The following is a 23,154-nucleotide window of genomic DNA, read 5'->3' on the forward strand; positions in this document are numbered from 1 at the left end:
TACTGCATTACATGTTATTGTGATACTGGTGAGCATAAGATTTGATTGCTACTAAAGCACTAATTAATGTATTACTGATGAAACTGCCTGAATGCTCCATTCAAAATCTTGGGAAATCTGTTTAAACATTGGTAGATTTATCAGAAAGAAATGGCGAGAGCACATTTTTTGGACCTTTACTGACTGCTACATTAACAAAGATAAATGCAGCCCAGTTCTTGCTTTAGAGGACCCCAATGCTACTGTGTATGTGAGAGGGACAAAGGCATATAAACAGATAAATCACAACCCAACCTGGTTAAATGCCACAACAACAGAAGCCAGCATAGGGTGCTGTCTAGAGGAGGTCAGAGGAAACGGCGACCAGCTCTGCCTGAGGGAGCTTTGGAAGGTTCCAGTGCTATAATGCAATTTATTCTGCAGCTCTAATGCAATTTATTCTGCAGCCCTAATACAATTTATTCTAGTACAGGACCTCTGAGAAATGATTTTCAATATACGCAGGCTTATAAAACTGTAAACAGCAGTCAAGAAAGCAGACTCCTTTGAAGTCTTATATGCAAATCACAAACACCCTAACACATACCTTGCTCAGAAAGTATTCAGAAGGGAACAAAGTTTTAGCTTTATATCAATAGAAGGGTAGAGTGTGGAATGTGGCCCAGTCCTGGAGGCTATCTCCAGCAATATCAATAAACATAAATGAAAAGGGTGGGAGCAGGCAGGAAGGTGGCCAGATGGAGCCATGCTGCAGCTGTGCGTGGTGCTGTGGGGCTCATCTCCTGTTCTGTTGTCTTAATTCTAGTCTGTGTGCATTGCATGCAGGGAGGGATAAAGGCCATGCTCTGGGGTGGAGGGGCCCCCTCTTCCACTGGGACGAGAGACAAGGGACCAATGTGGGAAGCTTGGCAGGCAGGGAGCTCAACACCTTGGTGTTTCACTAAGGCATCCTCGAATCTATGGAGAGATTGCAGGGAGACAAGAGAATCACCCAGGAAGCTCACAGACCAGCTAGCCTGGAGCTCACAGCACAGTGGCAAAGAAACCATGGAGACTGCCTCAACATGCTTGCTATGTCCACAAACAAATGCTTAAAAAGTTGGGGGGGGGTCTTTTCATGGCAAGGGTCCTACTTACTAGCACCTCTATTTTTCTTCAAGAAAACAGTAGGCAAAATGGGGGGAGGGTTCTTTTCTAACCACTCACAAAGAGACCTTTGAGGAACAGTAAAGGGATTCTGCAGAGCTGAGGAGCCAAGAGACTAAGAAAGAAGTTTGCCCAGAGGATGGTGTTAGGAAGCTTCTCTGTGCAGAACCCAGCTTCACTACCACCAGGAGTACAGCAGGCAGGCCAACGTGAGATTCAGCAGGCTGAATGGAGTGTACCCTGGCACCCTCTATGTACTTGTAGAATTCAAACTGGCATCAGATTGTGGAGGGAAGGTGTGAACCCAAAGGTCTAACAGAAGTCATAGCTTCATAGCCTTGTCCATCTCGACGATGGCCCTTTGTCAGGTTCAACAGATCTTCAGTTAATATGCCTAGGACCAACATCATTTATTGCTTAGGGTACTTGCCCCTGAAGTCACATTCACAGACTATCTATCTGTGTGATCACAAACTCTTTCAAGGGTCAACTGCCTTGAGACACAATGGCTTGATGGTTTGATCACCTAGTAAGTGTAGCACCACCTGCATGAGGGTCAACTGCTGGAGGCATATGCTGCTGGAAAATGCTCCAAATAGCAAATGAGGAGGCTGGACTAAGAAAAGGACCTCTGAGTTACCGGAGATGGTGACAAGGTCAACAAGCTTATTAGGAGATGAACTAAGGAGTCATGTGGTTTCTCTGTAATATGGCTAATTAATGATCAGTGGCTACTCACAAGCTGAAAAGAAAACAATAGAAAAGTGGCTTTAGATGGCTGGCATTTCCTCAAGCTTTTGTAAGAAGCTGAGCAAACACTACTTCCATATTCCTCTTCCAACCAAAGCCCCTGTTCTATGTGACTTCCAGATTCACTGGATCAGACCAGCATAGGAAAAGGCCCTGCCTGCTCCAACCCACTGCAGACTGCTACAAGACAGACACCAGCCAGATGCCAGGAGCTATGAGGAAGCTTTGCAGAAGCTGTCTGTGCAGCTGCTTGGATCAGAGAAGCTCCGTCCGTCCAAGAGGCCAGGGATGTCTGAGTGCTGGGTGGATATTCTGAATGCAGAAGATACAAGGTGTGAAGAGCTGCTTTGTTTTGCTTGAGGGTTCTGAAGGAAGAAAAACAATGCAATAGCCCTGTACCACAGCCATGAGAACACATGACCTCCAGTCACAAAAGTAGAATGGAAGCATGTGTGCCTTAACTTCTCTTTCCTATAAAACTGAAATAAAATGGTAGCAAAGCAGTTGTTCCCCGAGGCAGACGGAGGATACGCTCTCTTTCTAGCAGCGTGCTCTGCAGCACACAAAGTCCGTGCTTGTGGATAGGACAGGAGGCTCCCAGTAACCTCAGAGGGACAATGAAGGGTGTTCCTGGGGGACAGGAAACAAAACAGTTTTTAAAAACCTAAATAGCAAATCTAGGAGCACTTGGGTTCACCTGCATTTCCAGCCACATGGGAAGACAGGGCTGGAGGATCGGGAGTTTGAGGTCAGCTTGGACAATACAGTGAGACCTATTTCTTACAAAATAAAAGAAAAATGAAGCCTGAGCAAGCCTCAGTTTAGATGCCCGAGCAGAGCCTGAAAGGGGACAGAGCTAACCAGAAGTCGGGAGAATGGAAAGCTGCGTGAGCATGGAGTGATGGGAAATGCCCACTCTTTTTTATTTTAATGCTGGGAGTGGAACTTAGGACCTCGTAATTATGCAGCAAGCACTTTACAAAGTTATTTCCCTGGCACCTTGATTCTTATTCTAAAAAGGTCACAGCCAGCAAATGAAATTAGACATAAATAAGAAATAAGCGATCTAGAGAGGAGACAATGCTGCTGTTGGTGGAAGAGTGCCCATTATTCAAAAGATGACACTTGTTTATAAGTAAAGAAGAAGAAGACAATACAGAAGCCTATTTTGTATGTTAATGTAATTGCTAAAAAGACACACACTAAGTCTTCATGGTGACTACCTGCAGGCTAGGAAGTTAAAGCTGGACTTCATTGTCCTTTCTGTGCTTTTCAGTGATTTCAAACTTTCCTATAGCCAGCATGTATTCTTTTCCGAACCACAGAAGGGTATTAAGAAGTATATCCACTTTTATGCTCACATGCATATACACAAAAGTAAGAAATACTATAAAACGTAACTGAAAGAACCCTCCAGACACTGGATTTCTAGCAGAACTCATGCTCTAGCCACTACATGGGCATCTGGCAGTGAGCCTGGAGCTTGCTGTGGATACAGTGAAAAAGTGGTCCCCATGCGAGGCAAGTTAAAGAATGTCTGCAAATTATTACAAGGCAAAATATGACTGGCATCCTGGAGAAATGCAAAGAGATGCAAGGTTCCAGAGAGCAGAAGATGAGTGGTCCATTAAGACAGATAGGAAAGGGTGCATGGAAGTGCTGAGGCTTGGCAGAGGCACAAAGAGAAGAACATTCTGGAAGGATGGGGGTATGAGGAGACCTGAGAGGCTGTGATGGTCATAGGTAAGAGGGCTGTTTGCTGGAGTCTGGGAATGATGGATAAGAGCAGGTGGTAGAGGCCCTGGAACGTGAGCTTTACTGCCTGGGAGCACGATGTTGAGGGCCCGATGCTGGTCCCTGTTTGGCCAAAAGCATCAGGATATTGTTAGAACTGTAGGTGAGGGCAAGTACTCCTTACAGCAATAAGGACATCAAAACCCCCACACTTCTGTTAATTCCAGCTGAGGGTGCAGATAAACTAGATCTTAGTTTATCCAGAACCTTTGATGGGATCTTTTAAGTCAGGGGAGCCAGAAAAAAAAAAAAAAAAAAAAAAAGGGCCAGGTCAAAGAAAGAGGAAATGAAACAGATGGCATCCAAAATGGAAGTGTGAGAAGCACACCTCTCTCTGTTCTTATCCCTACCTGTGCCAGAGACTAGGCAAGAAGCATGTAAGGAAATAACTGTCACTTTCAAATTGAAATCGCCTAAAGAAACGCCAGTCTACTCCAGACACAGTGAATTGGAATGCAGAGTTGAAGCACATTGTTGCTGTGTATTGTAAAGTTTAGGGAATATTGGGACAAGGTAAGATCACAGTACTTTGCCTTTTATTAAAGATTTACTTTTTATTTTATTTATGTACATGTGTATGTCTATGTATTAGCATGCAGGTGCTCCCAAAGGCCAGAAGAGGATATTGGATCTGGAGTCCTAGGTGGCTGTAAGCCACCCAGCATCATTGCTGGGGACTTAACTTGGGATCTCTGGAAAAACAGCAAGCACTCTTAACCAGTAAACCATATCTCTCCAGCTCCAAGATCATGGGATTTAAAACCAATACAATCCACTGCAGAAAAAGTATGTGTCTGGGGGAGTGGGCAGCCTGTCATTTACTATCTATGTGACCTTGGGCAAGTTAGCTAGCTTTTCAGAATAGAAGTAATCTCTTCTGTAAGGTAGGGAAGATGCCGCTGTGGGTCCTGTGACATTTCGATTAGTTTGCATATACAAAGCACCCAAAAGACCAATGGTTTTGGCTATGTACACTGATGTGAACAGCAAAAAGGCCTTTGGTGCTCTTGTTAGGACCAGTTTGGGTGGGGGCAAGAAGGGCCACATCAAAAGAAGCAAGGAGGGAAGTCACCTCCTCCCTGAGAGAACTGGGGTGTGGCTTAGGATGAGAATTCAAGAGAGTGGCTGAAATGTATTCCCTTACTGAAACACCCGAGAGTCTATGGAGCCAGATCAGTTTGAGCTGTCTGAGAGACAGTGACATAGTGGTAACTGCAACCAAGCAACTAAAAAGTGCAGGCCAAGAAGCACATGATCCCCACAGTACCTGCTTTTATTAAGAGGGTAAAGTAATTCACTGTGAACTATTATTCCATCTAGCAGTAACTGGGGTGTGAAACTGTGGGTCTTTTCTGATCCACCAGTCTACAGTAGGAGACAATGGGCCTTTTTCTGTCATGGTTTTTGCTGCTAAAAGGGGCATGGAGATCTCTAACAAAGAGGTAACAAAGCTCCTGGAGCTGTAGAATGAGTATGTGTGCCCTGTGAAGATGATGCTGTGCCCTGAGTCAGGAGAAAGCTGAAAGGAGAGGGTCGTGGCTTAAGGGAACCAGGTCCCAAGATGCCTGCCAAAGGCCAGTTAATACAATAAATACATTTGCACTTCTGAGAGCCCACAGCTCTGTTTTCAGAGTCCATGTGAAGACAGGCTGACAGAAGACATATTTTGTCAGCCATTTCTAACAGCGTCATATGAAGTAAGAGAGTAGTTGCCACTCTCCTGTCCGCGGCACATTGTCAAGGTCTACGGATCTGACGGCAGACACACATAAACTTAGAAAAGAATGTGGAGCTTTTCTGAGTCACTCAGAACTGAAAACACTTTCTTCCATCAGAGCAGTGTGCAAGGCAGTCACCTATTTCTGCCAAGTCAAAGATCTGCTTTTAGGGGCTGCACTGACGGCTCAGTGACTAAGAGCACTTTCTGTACTTGCAGAGGACCTGGTCTTGATTCCCAGCACCTACATGGGGCAGCTCACAACCTGTAACTCCAGTTTCAGGGCACTGGAACCCTCTCTGGCTTCTGGAGGCTACTACATGCATATAGTACAGACAAGTAGGCACACACATGTACATAAAAATAATTTAAAAATTTTGCTTATGGTCACAACTGGTGATCCACACTGCTAAACTCTGGCCACAGATCTGCAAGTGGACACAGGCACACAGTGGGCACATGAAGGACAGAATACACCAGGTACACAATGGGGGAGCCCAAGGGTACAGTCAAACAGGCACTAGGAGACACTGTTCGGAGACAATTCAAGTGGAAACATGTTCTATTCCACTTCTTATACTGAAGAACTAACCAAATAAGCAAAGTGTTTGCAGTCTCTATCTTGGGTTATGAAATATAAACTTTGACACACAGATCACGATTTGAAAGTGGCTCTTAAGGTAGAGCAGGGCACCACAGCCTACCACTGGAAAGGCCACAAAGCCAAAGAACACCACACAAACTGTACGAGCCAGAGATAGGGCTGAGCCAAGGAGGCTGGGGAAGCAGACAATGATGCAGAGGCTCAGAGCAGAAAGCGTGACCTGAAGAGGGAATCAGAACACACAGGAGAGATCTGTGGCCTGGGGAAGAGTGTGGGTGACACGAGGCCAACAGAAGGCAGGGAGCAGGGTGAGTGGCAATCATACAGCCTGGACCTGTTGCCCTGTGGGTAACAATCTTGAGGCTGACATCATCTGGTATTCTTACATGGTGTGTGTGCAGCTACTGGGTATAGTCTTGTGCCTCAGCGGTCCATGTCACTAACCAGGCCTCGGTGCTCAAGACGGCCACCGAATGGCTGCTCGGGTGGTGTGCTAACTCTCACGTTTTGTTGGTCCTGGAATAATGAGTCATAGAATTGTACTGTAGAGAAAAGTAGTGTGGTTGTTGGTGCAGCAAGAGTCAAAGCCATTTTGCCCACCAGACAGGTTTCAGTGGGAGACAGAAGGACTATGCTGCTCAGGGCTAGATAAAGAAAATGCAGTTTTGTTTACGTCTCATCTCATGTTTTAAAGGGGGTTTGAGGCAGCTTATGGAAATACATTTTAGTTAGAGGATAAAATTAGACACACAGCACAAGAGGGTAAGGTTAGCATGTGTGATATAGGAGGCAAGCCACAAAAGACAATGGAAGCCACTGTAAAGAGAGAAATCCCTTAATATGCACCACATACAGGCTGTGCCCAGAAAGGCCAGAAGAGGGTGTCAGAGCCTTGGGAACTGGAGTAACAATTGTTGCCCTCAGAATGTGACCTGTAGCCTAAGACACAGACCTGGGTTTAAATTTTACGTCTGCCATGCGTTAGCTGTGGAGCTTCAGACCATTAGTGCATGGGACCCATTCAGGACTCACACCTGCTTTCTGTCAACCACAGATGAGGCACCGCCAAGCAACACCTACCTCATCTGGTTGTCTGAGAACATCCATTATGCAACTGGATCTCTAACATTCAGCATAGCACATGGAAAGCATCTAATAAATGTTAGAACTAATAATAGCAAAGTCAAGTCATAGCCACAACAGAAGACATCTGAAGGCCCCTCCAGTGCTACTTTCAAAACTGAGGTCCCTCAGGGAGCTGACCTGCTGCATAAGGCTCAGACATAAGCTAGATACATTGGAGAACATCTGCCCAGATGGGGATTTTAGTTGTAGAATGTTTAATTTTTGATATTCCTGAGGGAAATATGCTGTTACCTTCTCTAATCTCTCAATTTGGTCATGCTACGTGGAAATGATTTTGCTCATAAAATTCCCACAATTTCCCCATAAAGAGAAGGCCTCATCAGCTCAAACAGAGAACAAAATTGCTCTGTTAGGCATGCTGAACCAGCAGCTAAGTTACTCATTAGCAAAGGATCGGCTCTGTAGAACAGTCCCCTGAGTTGTACTTTATATTTGTGTCTGAGCAAAAATACGGATGACTCCTCACCAAAATTTGAGGGTGGGCTGTGTGATAGCTTGGCCAGAAAAGTGCTTGCTAAGCAAGCATGGGGATCTGTGTTTGCTCCCCAGAAGCCGTGTTCAAAAAAGCTAGGCGCCCAACTAGATGTCTCATGTCACCAAGTAAAATCTCCAGTGCTGACAATGGGTTACATCTTGATGAGTCATTGGACAAAGGGGTCCCACAAACACTCTCACCCCAAACATCATAGGCTACTGTCAAGGGTATTGTTTTTTTTTTCCTCCTCAACCTGGTGGTAAAGTTCTATTGCTGAAAATATTATGTTGTTATGTCTTTAAATATGGAGAAACTAGCTGGTGCCCAACTAGAGGCTGCATCCCTGCAGACAGCATTCGTGGGACTGGAAGGTGCTTTACACACTACTGGAGAGGGGACAGTAATCATTAGTGTCACGTAGCTGTGATCTCTCTGACCTACAAAAGCAATCAGTGCACAGGATATAGCAGTGCAATAGTGGGATATGGTATGGGCCTGACAGACACTGTGTGTTAATATTGGAAGCAAGGCCACCTAATGAGATGCAACTCATACCTGACATGCCAAGTCGTCGGGAACTGAGAAGCAAAGACTGGATAGGTCACGGGCCTAGGGAAAACCTGCTACTGTTACTGTGCTAAAGAAACAGTGATAAAATGAGATCTACAACTGCACAATGTGCAGAGGGTGAGGGGCTTCTCAGCCTTAAATGGATGTCTATCAAACCTCTCCCCTCAAGGCTCAGAAATCTATATGGAGAAGGATCGAAGATTGTAAGAGTCAGCAGTAATGGATGACATGAGAGGGTTGGGTGAAGCACATGTGATCTCACATAGACGGTGGCTGTATGCATAAGACCTGTACAGGTTCAAACCAGACAGAAGTCCAGCACTGAGAAAGGGATGCAGACACAAAATCCCACCCTTAACCAAGAAGTTATTTGCAACTGAAACCTGCTAGAAAGGGAAAATCAGTTCTCTCCATTGGAGTGTCATTAAGTCTATCAACCACACTCTAGGGGAAGCCCCAGGCCTAGGAATAGTTAGTCTACACAAGGTGAACTCCCTTTGTGTGTGTGGTGTACATGTGCGTGTTGTGTACATGTGCATGTGTGTGTTGTGTATCTGTGTGTGTGCATATGTGCACGTGAACTTTCTGTTTTGTTTTGGTATAATTTGTCTTATTGAGGTTTTCACTTTAATTTTCACTTTTCATTTTTTGTTTTCTGACAGAAAGAGAAAGAAAGAACATGATGTTGGTAGGCAGGGAAGTGGGGAGAATCTGGGAGGAGTTGGGGCATGGGAAATATGCTCACAATATGTTTTCTGAAAATGTTATAGCAACAACAACAGTAATAATAAAAGCTGAGCATAGCAGCATGCGCCTGTGCTCCATCCCCACTTAGACATGGGCAGGAGGAATACCGGGGCTTCCTAGCCCACTTATCAAGTTCCAGGACAAGTGAGAATCCCTGTCTTAAAAAGCAAGGAGTGTGGAACCTGAAGAATGCCACCTGATATTGACCTCTGGCCTACACACACACACACACACACACACACACACACACACACACACACACACATACACACACACACACACAAACACATTCAACAACAAGAAAACTAAGAGAATTTTTCAATATGAAAGAGTCAGAACTGGTTCATTGCCAACTATTCAGACAGCACACATGCCAGACATCTTTTGAGGCCACTCTGAGTTCCTAACCATAAAACCCTGCCACCTTTGGAAGCAAGAATCTCTCTGCTTCTTTCCTGCACAGCAGAACTGCATGCATACAGAGAGTGTGCGCTCACTTGCTAGGTCATGATGCAAAAGGAACGGGCAATATTCAGACTTATGCTAATTTGAAATCACTTGCAGATGGTGACTTCCCAGCAGCATCAAGAGGCAGTGGTGCATGACAGTCTGCAGCTGGACTGCACTGGGCAGAGGTCTATATTGTGCTCACACCATTTATCTCCTCTACCACATCAGTTTCCTGTCTATCCAGTCAAAGGCCAAGAGCAGATCAATAAAAGCTACAAACAATCTTTCCATAGAAAGTGATGAGAGATGGTTGATGCAGTACTAGCTGTGCCTTGCTTGGACGGTTGCCAGGAGAAACTGGACTTGCCATCCATCAGGAAGGTTGAGGCAGGATGGCCAGCAAGCTAATGAGTCTGTGTTGGTGGTGGTCAAGGGGCTTGGTTTCTCTTTTGTTTTTCATGAGTTAGACTGCTCTCCAGTTTCTCTCAAGCTAGAACTCTCATTCTTCAACTAGTATCATTGAGACTAGTGCTGCTGCTGTGCTTAGTACAGGGCTCTATGAGCAAACAAAAAGCTAGGATGCCTATCTGGGTGAGGCTTACCGATCCACATCCTTACTTACAGGACCAATTGAAGTGCCAGGGCTGAGTCCACTCGCAGGGGAAGAAAGGTTCAGGAAATGCTTTTAAACACTCTACTGCATGAGAGAATGTTGTGGATCTATTTTGTGTGTGTGTGTGTGTGTGTGTAGGTTTCCAGGGCAGATTCCGCTGGGGTGTGTGTGTGTGTGTGTCTGTGTGTGTGCAACCTGTGTGTGCATGCATGGAAGCCAGAGGTGGGCATCGGTGTCTTCCCGTACTTCTTACCACCTGATTTTTTGAGATGGGGGTCTCACTGCATCTGGATCATCGATTGGCTAGGCTGGCTGGCTAGTGAGCCCTCAGGCCCCACCTGGAGCTGTTTCCCAGGGCAAAGGTTAACAGTGTGTGCTGCCACATCTTTTGTGAGGTACAAAGGATATAAACTCAGATCCTTAAATGCAAGTGCTTTCCCTGCTCAGCTCCCTCCGCAGCCCACTACTACTCTTGCGTAAGCTGGCCTCCTCCGAGACTGCCCGCCCTCTCCACAAACTCTGTTGAGGGAGTGGTTCTAGAGGCTCACTTGTATCAAATGATCCCACTGCTCTCATATATACTCAATCTAAGAGGAATGAATCTATAATTTTCTATTTGAAATTTGAAACCCAAATTCAAGAAATGAATAGACTATGGTGGGAATTAAGAGTTAGATCCTATGTGATCCAAGGAGATTGGGAAAATAACACCAAGTTGAATAATAAAAAAATTATGAAAAATTGGTATATACCATCTAGTGTCAGGCTCTAGAAATATAATAGAAAAGAAGACAGACTTGATCCTCTCTCACTTGTAATGGATGCAAGCAGTGGGTAAGTCAACTGCTGCCCAGTTAAGGAACAGCGGGTGTTGGTGTGGATTGGGAGGGGTGAGCTTGGGAAGGTGATACTAAGCTCAGGCCATGAGAAGCACTAGGGAAGTCCTTGCAGAAGGCACGTTCAGAGGCTCTGGAGCATGGAAAAGCTGAGGCTGTTCTAGAGACCAGTGAGGTCAGAAGTCAAAGCACGCAGGTAAGAAGCAGGAGACTAGAAAGAGCGAATAGAGTAAGGGTCACAGGGTCATAAGGATGATAAGGATCAACAGTCCAGAATGAACCGCAAGGGCAATCAAGAAGGAAAGGACTGCACATTCACAACATTTTACACCATCACTCTGCTGAAGACGGGGTAGAAGAGAAGCCCCACATTAACTCACATACATGGCCAAATGATGCTTTTGAAGGGTACTCTGACCTATCAAGGGAGGAAAGGACAGTCTTCATCAAATGGTGCTGAGAAAGCCCAGGACGCACATGTAAAAGAAAAAAAAAACCAAAAACCAAAAACCAAAACTCTCCACTCACACACACGTATATAGAAGCTAACTCAAATGAATCAAGGTTGTGTAACTATAAAACTCTTAAAAGAAAGGGGACCGGGGAGGCCATGTGCAACAAAGGTGGCTGGTTTGGAGAGAGAAGAGTGTGGCAGAAAAGGAGAGGGGAGGATGAGGCCTGAGGAGAAACAGCGCTCCGGTCCCTGGAGGCCCAGCTGTGTGTATTCCATGCTTTTTTTCCAGTGAGACTTGCCCAGACACATCCTGCAAGTTACTCCATAGTAGAGCCAGACTGAATGCCTGCAGCTCAACCCACATGATTCTTGAAGGGAAACAAGCTCTGAGTACCCCAAAGGGCACCGCTGAGATCCAGGTGGTTTGCAGGCTGGGGACAGGACACAGAGAGGCAGCTACTTTCTGAAGCTAGACCACTGACAGCTGACAGACTGACTTCTCTCTCCACTCCCCCTGAGAACCGAACATGGTACCTGCTACATAGTAGGTCTTCCAAAACCAGAGAGAAGGCTAAAGAAGCCTGCCCCCGAGGCTACAGAGATCTGGACTTTTTAGGAAATTTATGGCCAACGACACCTGTGGAATGAAGTTCTAAGTCTACTTCCACTACTGAGGTGAATGGCCATGCTTACCGCTGCCCAACGACTTCTATAGCTATGTTTTTTTTTAATTAGGTATTTATTTCATTTACATTTCCAATGCTATTGCAAAAGTCCCCCACACGCTCCCCCACCCACTCCCCCACCCACCCACTCCCACTTCTTGGCCCTGGCGCTCCCCTGTACTGGGGCATATAAAGTTTGCACCACCAATGGGCCTCTCTTTCCACTGATTGCTGACTAGATCATCTTCTGATACATATGCAGCTAGAGACACGAACTCTGGGGGGTACTGGTTAGTTCATATTGTTGTTCCACCTATAGGGTTGCAGATCCCTGTAGCTCCTTGGTTACTTTCTCTAGCTCCTCCATTGGGGACCCTGTGATCCATCCAATAGCTGACTGTGAGCATCCACTTTTGTGTTTGCTAGGCCCTGGCATAGCCTCACAAGAGACAGCTATATCTGGGTCCTTTCAGCAAAATCTTGCTAGTGTATGCAATAGTGTCAGCATTTGGAAGCTGATTATGGGATGGATCCCCGGATATGGCAGTTGCTAGATGGTCCATCTTTCGTCTCAGCTCCAAACTTTAGCTATGTTTTTTAAAGGCAACATTTATGCTAATTTTTTTCCTAGCACTCTTCTCTGAAGTCTGGGTTCTGTGGTTCCCAACAGGCTTCCTCATCCCAGGTTAAGAAAAATTAGATTCATTTCCTGATGAACACAGAATATATCAGAACATATCAGGTTGTTTTTTTTTTTTTTTTAACCACACAGTAGGTCATCACACTTGGTCATTTCACATCAGGAGATCTAGCCAACTGCATGGAAAATATTAGGGGAAAACTGTCTTTTATGAACTCATGTGAACTGTTTTCATGTTTTCTTCTAACATACAAACTGCTGGTTCTATGGTATTTACACTGTATTAGGCATTATAAGTACCTGGGGGTGACTTAGTATATGGAAGGTAGATGGCAGATATATGCAGAGATGCTACTTCATGTAAGGGGCTTTAACAGCCTTGGATTTCAGTATCCAGTGGAGACCTGGTGCCAATCATCCATGGATGCCAACTGCACTGTATTACCCTGAGGCACACTTCGTAGGTCCTGAAGGTGGATTTCTGTTCATTCCACCTTTCTCAGTCATTCCAATCATCAGTGTGGATGTCCTTTCTGGTATGGAAAAACTAGGCACAGTGTAATTAAGTTGGACGGCCACATCCAAATCAAAATGGTGACTCTGAAGATGCCATGCTAAGAAGATACTTACAAAACAGTTAAGTGGAAAAAGGATAATGCAAAACTCGTAAGAGTAAAATGTACAGCTTTAAAGAGCAGAGGGGCTGAAGAGAAACGAAAACACTTGCTACAAGGTAATGAGACTATCTACTGAATTTTAAAATATATTTAAATGTTAATTAAAATATTTATTTCTTTTTATGTGTGTGACTGTTTTGTCTGTATGTATGGCTGTGTCTGTGGAGGTCAGCAGAAGGAGTCAGATCCCCTGAAGCAAGAGTTACAGTGGACTGTGAGCCACCATATGGGTACTGGAACTTAAATCTGGATCCTAATACTAGCAAATAATTGCTGAGCCATCTCTCAGCCCTACTTAAGTGTTATAATATTTGTAGAGGACACACACACAGGTCCACAGGGAAGTCATGAACAAGTGGATGAGGAGCTTTCTGTCCATCTGCACCCCATCCAGTCAGGGATGACAGGTGACTCCGCAGCTGTGAATGGTGGGCGGCTCCCCATGTGTGGCCACAGCATCAAAGGCAGTCTCTGAACTTGCCAGAAACTCAGACTGTGGGTCAATGCTAGACCTGTTGCGTTTGTAATTCAGTTTTCCTGCTGAATCTGAAGTCTGCTCAGCTCATCTGCGGCTCTCAAAGACCATTCTGGTATTCTGTGCTTTGCACATGTCTGCAGAGTTCATCCATCACACCCATGGTATGTCCCTAAGCACCACCCTCACTGTGCACGAGGGCTCAGGACCACTTCTTGGACCCAATCTGGTCTTCATCTGACTATGGACGTTCTACCTCTACTACTGAATTTCAGCTTCACTACTGTATCAGGTTAATTTAACATGGGATGTGCTAAGGGCTGGGTGCCATTGTTTTATCTCATCCTCATGGCAAAGCTATAGGAGAAAATATTAATATCTTTATTCTGTGGATGAGAAAACTGAGGACAAGAGATACTCAAGATCCTGTCAGTAGCAAGTGATGAAATAAGAAAGACTTCAGAGCACTCACTGAGAAGTCATGCCACTTTATTGATGACAGGTGACAGAGGTCTGTGGAGTTGTGGAGACATGAACCAAAGCCTGCTCGCTGAGTCACCACTACTTCCTGTGGCCTTACCTCTCCCAGGCAGGGCCATTTGTTCACTGCTTTCATGGAACATCATGTCTGCTATGCTATCTATCGTTTGCTGCCCTCCCATATCTTACCGTCCTTCGTCCTTCAGGAGGCCTTCCAATGACCTCCCCAAAGTTCCCTTGTATGGTGGGTGGCTCCCTCCCTTCCTTTGGCTCCATGTTACCTCTGTATCTCTACTTGCTTTCCTACTCTGAATTATCCTCTTGCCCGGGCTCCTTGAGGAGAGGCAGTAGTCTGAGTCAGTGCATACAGGGTTAACAATAACTTACAGAACAGGCACTAAATCAACTGATGGATCTTTGATGTGGCTATACTCAATCTTTAGATGATGCATTGAATCTGCTCAGCTGAAGGACAGGAAACCCCTAAGAACAGGGACCAAATCCTTCACTTATTTGATACTTGTAAGATGCTTAGCCCTGTGTCAGGCACAGAGTCCAGTCTGTTATACACGTTAGAGTCAAACAGAGGGCCACTATCACTCCACTCAGGTACAGCTGCTCTCCTGCTAAAGCTGTAAAGGTGCAGCTTGTATCAACAGTGGGAACCTGGCTACTAAGCAAGTGGACAGAAACAACTCGTCTTTAATCAACAGAATAGTGGAGTTAATGACCAATAATAACTAGTGGAGCTTATAAGCACATTTTCTGAAATTGATTCAGATCCCATGCAATTGGAAAACCAAATCATAATCCTATCATAAAACCTGAGTCTAAGCCGGGCGTGGTGGCGCATGCCTTTAATCCCAGCACTTGGGAGGCAGAGACAGGCGAATTTCTGAGCTCAAGGCCAGCCTGGTCTACAGAGTAAATTCCAGGACAGCCAGGGCTACACAGAGAAACCCTGTCTCGAAAAAACCAAAAACAAAAAACCCCCAAAAAACCTGAGTCTATCAATGCTTTCATTTTATTTCCCCTCTTTCATGAGGAATATATACTCTAAAAATCATTATCACAAACTCTAATGTCTCATGTTATAAAAAATTAGATATTTTTATTTTAGACATTTATCATCTGTCACAGTTACTGATCTGGTCCAACTAATAGGCTTATAATAAGAAAATACCTCACATGTTCTAACTCCTGTCCCACACCCAGAAAGCAAAAATAGAATCAGAATATCAATATTCATTACACTTTTAAAACTAGATCTGTAAACTTTCAGGAACAAGATAACATAAACATGAAATGCTACCTTTCTTCATTTACAAATTATTTAATTCTATGCACTGATTAATAGAGAAAAATACCAAGCCACAACATATTTTTAACAAACTGGAAGACACGAGATTAAAAGCAATGGCAATGTAAAGAGATAAAGGAGACCAAATGACCATGACCTTTCAGCATCACTGACTTAAATTAAACCTCAACACAGCAGAGTCTATTAGGATATATACAACAAAGGCTTGATAAGCTTGGCAATTGCCTCTAAGTCTGAATCAGTGTACCACTACTGAACAGACAGCATTAACTTACCAGCTCCACAGATCCATAATGTTTCCTACTGAAATCCCCACGTCTACAGCCTAGGTCTTCTGAGACAGAGCTGGAACAAAAATGCTTCATCAGTATTATACATAGCGATCTGGCTACACACCTTCTGAGAAAGAAAAAAAAGGAAAGAAAAGAAGAAAGAAAGAAAGAAAGAGAGAGAGAGAAAGAGAGAAAGAGAGAAAGAGAGAAAAAGAAAAAGAAACGGCTGCTATGAAACAGGTTTGCAGTGCCCTGGTGCCTCACTGCAGGGGAGCATCCTTGCAACAGACACCGTCCCCAGCAGCCATTGCAGAATCAGGCTTTCATGAAGCCCTCAGTCAAAAGGAAAATGCCCAAGTCATCCCTAGAAGTACAGGTAATGACTGACTTAAATATTTAGCTCATTTGGAATCAACTGAAATTCCCAAAGCTATTGGCTGCTTGTGATTTCACTCGGTATTACCGAAGGGGATGGCAGCCCTGCAGGAACTTGAGGCAAAGGGACAAAGCTGCTGAACCAGATCTTGCAATTATCCTTTGCTTAAAAGAGTAGAGTCTCTTTGTCCCAAATATGCAACATAAAAATAACCAGCATCATTTAAAGCTGTATTTTAAGGAGGAGACAAAAATTCCCAAATCCTCACAGGCTACCCCCTCCCTTCCCCCAGCTTTTAATTTAAGATTTTTACATGTTAACATGGGGGGGGTGTGGAGAGAGAGAGAGAGAGAGAGAGAGAGAGAGAGAGAGAGAGAGAGAGAGAGAGAAAGAAAGAGAAAGAGAGAGAGAAGACTAACATAAAATATAAAAATCTAACATCTGAGTATATTTAATTTTGACATGGCAACAACTAATACTTCCCACCCTCCCCTCCATCCCCACCCAAACAGGCTTAAATCAGATAAGCAAACTCACATGCCATGGTCCAAGAGCAATTAAAACAAGGATGCAAATTGCTACTGCGTTTGCACTGCATGCATAGCTCTCTTCTCCAAAGGCACATATCTAATTGGCTACTCAGTCTACCTAGGACTCCAACACAGTAGCCATGAAGCCCACAGACAGATAGACCCCCAGTACCAACAGTTTTTGTAAGTTTAGCTTGACCATGTCATGCAAACAGCTCTAATACAACAGAAAGTAAGATTCTGCAAGAATCACGTTTCACCAATTCCAGCTGGTCGGACTGTCGCATGCAGAGACAGGTGCACTCGGTACCTTTTCATCCTTCCTTACAAGGTAGCTACATTTTCTAAATTACAGCCCTCCTGGCACATTCAGCAAGAGACCGACTCTGATGTTCAGCATCCACAGAGCTGACTCTCTGCCAGGACACTGTTTGATAGGCTCCAAGAAAGACAGCATGAGAGAAATGAGATTAGAGTCTAATGGTATTCTGCCTCCACCATTTCACAGAGATGGCTGAATTAATCTTATATGAGAAATTTAACCTTTTCTCGCCCTCACTCTTTTAGCTTAAAGTGTGTGGCATAGCAATGAAAACAGTCTGGAAGGGGGTGCCTAGGCTACCTTCCTGCTTGGATGGACATGATTTACACCCCTCACTCAAAATACACAAACAGTCTTTAAGAGAGACTAACGCAACTGTACTCTGTGGTCTATTCTAGTCTGGCCTCTCGGGTCAGAAAACACCCTTGGAGGCACTGTTGTTGTCCTACATTTTGGTTCCGAGGTCCTTTCCTGTAAGGCTGGGTCACCAGGGGACAGCAGATGTTCTTGAGATGTGGGTCTCTGCACAGCAAAGTCCAAGCAGAACAGATGCTCTGCCCAGACCACAGCCCTAGCTGTGGTTACAGTTAGGACCATGATAGAATCAACTTCAGCAGCAGGTGAGACTCAACAACTCCTAATACGAAGAAAGCAGAGATAGGGGTCCTGAGCCTCTCCCTGGGCCATCTTCAGGATCATTCAAGGCGTTCTAGACATGGTGCCAGCTCCTTATCTTTGTAAACAGCAAACATGGCAAAGATGACAGCTCTTAGTCCCACTCTATGTCACCCTAGACTATCTAGATGTCTCTTAGAGGGGCAACAGCGTCCCATGAAAACAACCAAGGAAGCCACAGCTATAGAACGCCTGCTCTCTGCTACCCTTCCCTCCCTCTAATCACGTTCCACCTGGCATGAGCTTGCTCATGGTAAGAACCAGGCCTAGGCAAGGATCATGCATTGTAAGAGGCATCAAAGTATCTATGTCAAAAATCCCTCCCTCCCCCGGTGTCCATACAAGGGTTCCCAGTAGCAGTGGTCATCCAAAGCTCTACAAAGAACTTGCATTGTTCCACCTACTGCCTGGCCCAAGGTGGATATGCAATAAGCATGCATTCATGATGTATATACACATCAGACAGATCTTCCTACCTAGTGCCTGACAGCATTCCCTATATGTACTAAGACAGGTTGCCTGGTGCCTTTCTTGCTGATGGGTCTTTTCAGTCTCTCATTTAAGAAGGCCTGGCCTACAAGGTAGACATTGCTGTATGTACTAGATTCACAAACCTACTTCCTTTTCTGGACTCACTGTTGAACTACATTTGCTTTTTCTTGCAATGAGACCATGTGATCTAGCTCTGGTGAAGTCAGGAAAGGACGAAAGTGGCATACACTGCTTGAAGATCCATGCCCTGGAAGATGCAGTGTGCAATAGCCTCCCTGGAATAGTGGGACAGGAGACTCTTAAGGCCTGCAGTAGGGAAGAACTTCAAGATAAAGAATCTAGGATTCCATGTGCCTATATGGATGGCATCAGAAGTGGAATGAAAGGCACATTTACCAAAGTGTCTTATGTTGGGTGCTATAACCACAATCATGCACTATGTGGCCCAGATTAAGGGGACAGACAGAAATAAAGAATCTAATCTTGGGGGCTAGAAAGGCAGTGATCTGCCTTACACACAGCAAAATATTTGGCAAAAGTGAGATCTACAGTAATCTAGAAGGTAGACCATGTACCTTCTAAAGCAGTAGCTCCTGGAAACAACATGACAGAATTAGGAGTAAAGTCATGTGCTGGCTCCCACTGGCTTCTTCATGCTTTCTTTCACTGGGAAGAAAGTACGTTCTAGAAAGGCCTACTTGGCTATTGTGGCGTGTTTTCATTATTAGCTTAACACAACACAAGAACTGCCTCAATCAAACTAGCCTGATTGTGGCCATGCCTGTAAGAGACTGTCTTCATTGATGATTGATGTGGGGGGCTCTAGCCTGCTGCGGGAGGCACCACCCATAGGAAGCCTGGGCTGTATAAGCCAGCTAGCTGAGGGTCAGCCATGAGCAAGGTAGCAAGCTAGCAAGCGGCACTCCTCTATTTCTGCTTCAAGCTCCTGATCTGAGTTCCTGTATTGACTTCCCTCAACCATAGACCATCACCTGGAATTTTAAGCTGAAATAAGCCCTTTCCTCCCTTAATTTGCTTGTGGTTAGAGTTTTTTTTTTTTTTCCCTTAGCTACAGAAAGGCAAGCTAGAACAATGGATTTAAGTAAAGATAGAAGTACAGTGCTCTACCACTGAGCTATAGAAAGCAGCACTTTTCTAAATTACCGAGGTTGGTTTTGAACTTGGATCCTCCTCCCTCAGCCTCCAAAATATCTGGATAACAGGCCTGTACCATTAGGCTCACCTTAATAAGTAACGTTTCATGCTGAATGCCTGGAGAGGAGAGGCTTTCTGACATAGCTGCTTTGAATGCCCCACTACAACCTAAGCAACAGGATTCATCCCCAGTTCCTACCATGAGTAAGCGCTGTAGTTAGCCAGAGGGGTAATGTAACTTCTGTAGAGGGGGATGCAGAAGAAGCACAGAGCAGGATGACTCTACATCAGGACAGCAATCCACTGTCGGCTTTGAAAGCAGTTTTCTTGGGACACAGCCACACCTACAGATTATGGATTGTCCATCTGCTTTGGCATTATGACAGTGGACTTGAGTAGTTCCAACAGAAACCCTGATGGCTTATAAAGCTCAAGTTCTTTACTAAATGGCTCTCAAAAGAAAACAAACAAAAACCACACTGCCTTCCCCTATAGTGGTCTCATGAATCCCTACAGTTGGTTTCAGGGCCTTAATACCCATAAAACACTCACTCTGATTCCCCTGAAGAGCTCTGCAACAATGCAGATTTCCTGGTCCTGGTCCCAGAGACCAGGTCTCTGAACACAGAGAATCGTGTTCAGCCCATCTGTCAGCCAAGCAAGCAGCCTGGAGATTCCACTGCAGGTGGTCACAGGTGATACTTTGAAAAATTAATCTTCTCGGTGCTTCTGGAATCCCTGGAAAACCTGGCAACCATGCTATAGTATATTCACAAGGAAGCACCAAGCCACCCGGGCAGTGGTGGCACACACCTTTAATCCCAGCACTTGGGAGGCAGAGGCAGGCGAATTTCTGAGTTTGATGCCAGCCTGGTCTACAGAGTGAGTTCCAGGACAGCAAGGGCTGCATAGAGACCCTGTCTCGAAGGAAAAAAAAAAGGAAGCACCAGGCCTAGGTTCCTGTCGATGGGAGGAGGTGGGTGTTTTCCCTCCAAGCACTGCTGCAGCCACAGACCTGGGCTCCTAGCCTCTCTGGACATCAGTTCCCTCATCTTTGAATTGTGGGTAAAGATATTCCATTTAAGAGGATTACAAAGAATCCATAAGGAAAAGCAGCCAATATGCTAAGTTACACTATGAAAGCTCATCTGAGTGTTTGCTATTATTATTGCCTCAATTATTAATCTCAGTTTCTCTCAGGTTTTTAGAGAGAGCCAAGAAGAGGAATTTGCCATAAATAATTAACCTTTAAAAAGATTTTAAATAAACTCCTTCTTCCCTCATGTATCAGTAAGAGAGAGCCTGGTCCAAGCAGTGGGCTTCCTGGGACCAGACTGAGGGGACGTACCAATGCTGGCACCCATCTTCTCCTTAAGAGTGTTGGCCTAGCAGGGTGACTTCAGTTAGAAAATACTCCAGACCTACTGTTGCCATGACAGGAGAAAAGACAAGTGAGGCTGGTGCAATGGGCCACCAGAGCTAGGCAGGTGCAGACAGGAAGCAGGAAGCTTCCAACTCCCTATGTACCGTGCTGTCCAGGCTCTAAATAGAAAGCCTTCTGTTTCTGAAAAGTGGTGTGTAAGGATGCTGGCTCTCACTTTGGAAGCTCGAACAGTGTGGAGGACCTCCATGCTAAGTCTCTACATATGGTCTGGGATGGAATCAAAGCCTTCTGATCCACACACAGGCTAGAGCAGCTGCTATTATGTAAGTCTGATTCCTGGAAAGCAGGAGCAGGTTCTCTGACAAGTCAAGAGCTGCTAAGACTGAGTAAGAAGACAAGGGGAGACAGGCCCCTCACAACTGGCCAGACCCATGCAGCCAGGTTCCCATGGGTCTCAGACCCAGTTAATGTTTAAAATCAACAGCATCAATAAATGCTCTCTCTAGTCAGTGAAGAGACTTTGTGAGAAACACCATGCAGTTTTCTTAAGTTCTCCAGTAGGAGAGTTCAATGTTGAGAGTGCCAACACAGGCCTTAGCCCCCTGACAAGCACATAGCAGGACACAGATGGAAAGGACCCCCCACTGAAGGCCAAATCAACTTTTTAATGGTGCCAGACTACAGACTGAGGCTTGGAAGGAATCCAGGGTTTCCTAACAACAGGTACCAAAATAGCATGGTATACAAGAGACCAGTTGTCATGCTTTCTAAAATATATCAAGAGACAGAAAAGCAGAGATGTGATTGTACATTAATTTCTAATGATGACATATAAGACTTCTAGTGAAGGCATGGAGGAAATCAGAAAGTAGGAACCAAGGAGGGAGGTTTCTGGAGTGAATACATCCCCCAAATCAGGGCCCTTTGATTATTTAATTCTTAATTTTTAGCTTTAACATGCTTGGGTGTTTTTACACATACATGTATGTGCATCACGTGTGTGCATTCCCTAAGAGGCTAGAAGATGGCATTGGGTCCTCTGGACTCAAGTTATAGATAATTGTGAGTTGCCATGTGGTTGCTGGGAATTGAACTCTGGTCCTCTAGAAGAGCAGACTGTGCTCTTAAGTGCTGAGCCATCTCCCCAGCCTGCTAGTCCTTTTTTTTTCTTTAAACACTTTGAAATACATTCTTCACATAATATTTATGTATCCACTAAGTTTTGAGCAAGGCATGTACTCAGAGCCTACCTGGTTCCTTAGCATAAAGAGTCCTGTGATAAATCACTGCACAGTTCTCTTCACTAACAATCTCTACCAGTCTAAAACTGCTGCTCTGGAATGAAAAGCGATGACCACCACAAATAATGCAGAAGGTGTGAAGAGGCTTCCACACTTGCTCATTGTAGAGAGGCCATTTCTGATTAAACTACACAGTTACCATATGATCCTGCAATTACACCATGGGGCATTTATTCCAGAAGAATGAAAATATTATACCCACAAAAACCTGTCTGAAACACATTCAGTTTATGCTTATTAATAATAGCCTGAAACTAGAAACAATCCAGATGTTTTCCTAGGGGCAAAGAATAAAACAAACGGCAACACATCCAACCTTGGAGTACTACTTACCAAGTAACTGACTAAAACCCCTACGCACAACAGTGTGGATGACTCTTTAGGGGAGCTATGGTGAGTGGATCTAGCCACTCCCAAAGGTTTCACTCAATACAATTCTACTTATATAACATTTTTCTTTGTTTGTTACAGTGCCTCATATAGCCCAGGCTTATCTTGAACTCACTATGTAGCTAAGGAAAAAACTGAACTCTTGATTCTCCTGTCTCCACTACAGAGTTCTGGTTTTATAGGTATACAATCCCACTCCTGGTTTACTTAGCATCCTGGAAATGGCAGGGTTCTGGTTATGACAGCCCCCCCCTAGGGATGGAATTATCCTGCTTCTTCTCTGTGGTGCTGGACAGTCATTTGCCCATGAGATCAAACTGCATGTGGAATTGGGGTGACTTAAGACCAGTGGGTCCCATCTCTGTTTCCTGCCTGAGATGCTATATGATGCTGTATTCCGTAGTCATGCAAGATGTCTCCAACAGCATTCTCTGTGTTAGTTCTCACAACTGAGTACAAATCTCATTATACGACAAAACAGTTTAAACTATTGGGTACAGTGGGACCTGCCTGTAGCTCTAGCTTCCTGGTAGGCTGGGCAAGCAGAATGCTGGAATTCAGTAATTCAAGACCAGTGCAGGTGCCTAGAAAAAACCCCACTTCAAAGAAAAGAAAAGTTTAATAAAACAAAACAAAAACCCTGTAGGGCTGGAGACATAGCGTAGTGGCTAAGAATGTTTGCTATTCTCCCAGAGGA

The 23,154-nt window shown here is 44.7% G+C and overlaps 1 protein-coding gene across 10 annotated transcripts in view; it reads right to left on the minus strand.

Moving 5' to 3' along the window:
• Positions 1–23,154, minus strand: part of Garnl3 (GTPase activating Rap/RanGAP domain like 3) — a 150,180-nt gene that overhangs the window by 87,966 nt on the left and 39,060 nt on the right. For 6 of the 10 annotated variants that reach the window (XM_029474022.1, XM_021156135.1, XM_021156136.2 and 3 more), the window contains one exon: positions 15,836–15,905. In XM_029474022.1, the coding sequence (XP_029329882.1) occupies positions 15,836–15,905 (70 nt within the window). Of the gene's footprint in view, positions 1–15,835; positions 15,906–16,295; positions 16,392–16,745; positions 16,946–16,998; positions 17,022–17,048; positions 17,371–23,154 lie in introns of those variants that run through there. The other 4 variants (XM_029474023.1, XM_029474028.1, XM_029474027.1 and 1 more) reach the window with 4 other exon arrangements.

This window comes from Mus caroli, chromosome 2, assembly GCF_900094665.2.
Source record: "Mus caroli chromosome 2, CAROLI_EIJ_v1.1, whole genome shotgun sequence".
Classification (NCBI taxonomy): domain Eukaryota; kingdom Metazoa; phylum Chordata; class Mammalia; order Rodentia; family Muridae; genus Mus; species Mus caroli.